The 2440-nt window shown below is 39.8% G+C and overlaps 1 protein-coding gene across 1 annotated transcript; it reads left to right on the top strand.

Annotated features, from left to right (window-relative positions):
- Positions 1-546: 546 nt before the first annotated feature.
- LOC137639502 (axoneme-associated protein mst101(2)-like) lies at positions 547-2181 on the top strand. The gene is made up of 3 exons (XM_068371770.1): positions 547-1590; positions 1651-1863; positions 2005-2181. The coding sequence occupies exons 1-3, from the start codon at positions 547-549 to the stop codon at positions 2179-2181; spliced, it is 1434 nt and encodes a 477-aa protein (XP_068227871.1).
- The last annotated feature ends 259 nt before the right edge of the window (positions 2182-2440 follow it).

Consider the following 2440-nt stretch of genomic DNA (forward strand, 5'->3'; position numbering starts at 1 on the left):
AACATTTATTACCTCGCTTTGGCTGCTGCTGGCGCCATATTCGGTGGAATTATGTTGGCTACGAGAAGGATGACTAAAGAAGGCGAAGGCGTTCCAGAACTGAAGACAGAGGAAGTGTCGCGAGAAAAACTGATAGCTCAGAAAGAGACTGAGATTCAAAAGCTGAAAATTGACGAAGCCAAAAAAGATCTCAAGATGAAGGAACAAGAAAAGGAACAAGAAACTATTAGAAAAGAAAAGGAAGATATTAAGAAGACATTGAATGAAAAAATAAAACAACTAGAAAATGATTGCGTCCAAAAAGACCTCAAGATGAAGGAACAGGAGAAGGAACTGGAAACTATTAGAAAAGAAAAGGAAGATATTAAGAAGATATTGAATGAAAAAATAAAACAACTAGAAAATGATTGCGTCCAAAAAGATCTCAAGATGAAGGAACAGGAGAAGGAACAAGAAACTATTAGAAAAGAGAAGGAAGATATTAAGAAGACATTGAATGAAAAAATAAAACAACTAGAAAATGGTTGCGTCCAAAAAGATCTCAAGATGAAGGAACAGGAAAAGTTGCTGAAAAATCTAAAAACTGAAAAGGAAATAATCAATAAAGTACAAAAGGAAAAAAGTGAATTGCAAAATGAGTGCATCGAAAAAGAAAAGTTGCTTGAAATTTTAAAAACTGAAAATGAAGCGTTGAAGAAAGTTCAGAATAAAAAAACTGAACAACTAAAACAATTGGTAAATGAAGTGGTTGAATTGAAGAGAGAAAAAGATGAGCAAGAAAAGCTGAAAGCTAAAATGGCATCTGATTATCAAAATCTCGAAAAGGCGTACAATGACAAAGATCTTCAAATGAAAGAACTGAAAAAGTTACTGGAGAATCTTAAAACAGAAAATAATGGACTGAAAAATTTGCGAAAGGATCCAGTAAATAAATTGAGAAATGAAGAAGAAGAACTAAAGGCAGAAAAAGAAAAATTGGAGTCAGAATATGAATATCTGGTGAAAGAGTGCGCCAAAAAAGATGATCAGTTGAAACGACAGGAAAGGTTACTGGAAATTCTTAAAACTGGGCATAAGGGACCGAAGAAATTCCAAAAGGATCATATAATTATATGGAAAAATAAGGTAGATGAATTGAATGCAGAGAAAGAGGAGCAAGAAAAGCTGAATGCAAAGATGGCGTCGGATTACCAAAATCTCTTAAAAGAATGCGCCAAGAAAGATCTCGAGATGAAGAAACAGGAAAGGTTACTTGAGATTCTTAAAACTGAAAATGAGGCCACTCAAGCACAAAAGGAACAATTGAGGAACGAGGTAAACAAACTGAAGGCCGAGAAACAGGCGAAAGAAAACCTGAAGGCCGAGAAACAGGCGAAAGAAAACATAAATCAGGCCGAGAAACAGCCGAAAGAAAACATGAAGGCCGAGAAACAGGCGAAAGAAAACATAAATCAGGCCGAGAAACAGCCGAAAGAAAACCTGAAGGCCGAGAAACAGGCGAAAGAAAACATAAATCAGGCCGAGAAACAGCCGAAAGAAAACATGAAGGCTGAGGAACAGGCGAAAGAAAACATGAAGGCCGAGGAACAGGCGAAAGAAAACCTGAAGGCCGAGAAACAGGCGAAAGAAAACATGAAGGCCGAGGAACAGGCGAAAGAAAACCTGAAGGCCGAGAAACAGGCGAAAGAAAACCTGAAGGCCGAGAAACAGGCGAAAGAAAACATAAATCAGGCCGAGAAACAGCCGAAAGAAAACATGAAGGCCGAGGAACAGGCGAAAGAAAACATGAAGGCCGAGGAACAGGCAAAAGAAAACCTGAAGGCCGAGAAACAGGCGAAAGAAAACATGAAGGCCGAGGAACAGGCGAAAGAAAACCTGAAGGCCGAGAAACAGGCGAAAGAAAACATGAAGGCCGAGGAACAGGCGAAAGAAAACATGAAGGCCGAGGAACAGGCGAAAGAAAACATGAAGGCCGAGAAACAGGCGAAAGAAAACATAAATCAGGCCGAGAAACAGGCGAAAGAAAACATGAAGGCTGAGAAGACTTCTGATCAAGAAAAGGAAAAGGAGTCCGTCAAGAGAGACTTTAAGGGAACGAACAGCAGAAGAATGAAGAAATTAAGAACGAGTGTAAGAAGGAAACGGAAAATAAGAAGGAAGATCAGCGGGGAAAGTTATTAAAGGATGGATTATTGGCTCATAGAAATAAAAGGTTCGATGAGGCCATGACCATTTTTACAGATGCCTTGGCAATAGATTCGGACAACAAAGAACAAACCGCTCTTCTGCACATCCTTCGGGCTGAGGCGAACGCAGCCTCCGGAAACCCTCAGGACATGGATATCGTATTGGACTGTTGCCAAGCCGTCGATAAAGGTCTTCAAGGATGCCGAGCCTACATGCTTCGAGGGAAGCACCTTCTCAAACTTGGCCTTTTCGA

Source organism: Palaemon carinicauda, chromosome 4, assembly GCF_036898095.1.
Source record: "Palaemon carinicauda isolate YSFRI2023 chromosome 4, ASM3689809v2, whole genome shotgun sequence".
NCBI lineage: Eukaryota > Metazoa > Arthropoda > Malacostraca > Decapoda > Palaemonidae > Palaemon > Palaemon carinicauda.

Bases quoted from the DNA above. Each gene is read 5' to 3' on its own strand.
- LOC137639502 (XM_068371770.1), top strand. From the start codon at position 547: ATGAAGGAACAGGAAAAGTTGCTGAAAAATCTAAAAACTGAAAAGGAA. The intron at 1,591-1,650 runs GCGAAAGAAAAC...GCCGAGGAACAG, and splicing joins ACATGAAGGCCGAGGAACAG to GCGAAAGAAAACCTGAAGGC. The intron at 1,864-2,004 runs GCGAAAGAAAAC...AACATAAATCAG, and splicing joins ACATGAAGGCCGAGGAACAG to GCCGAGAAACAGGCGAAAGA.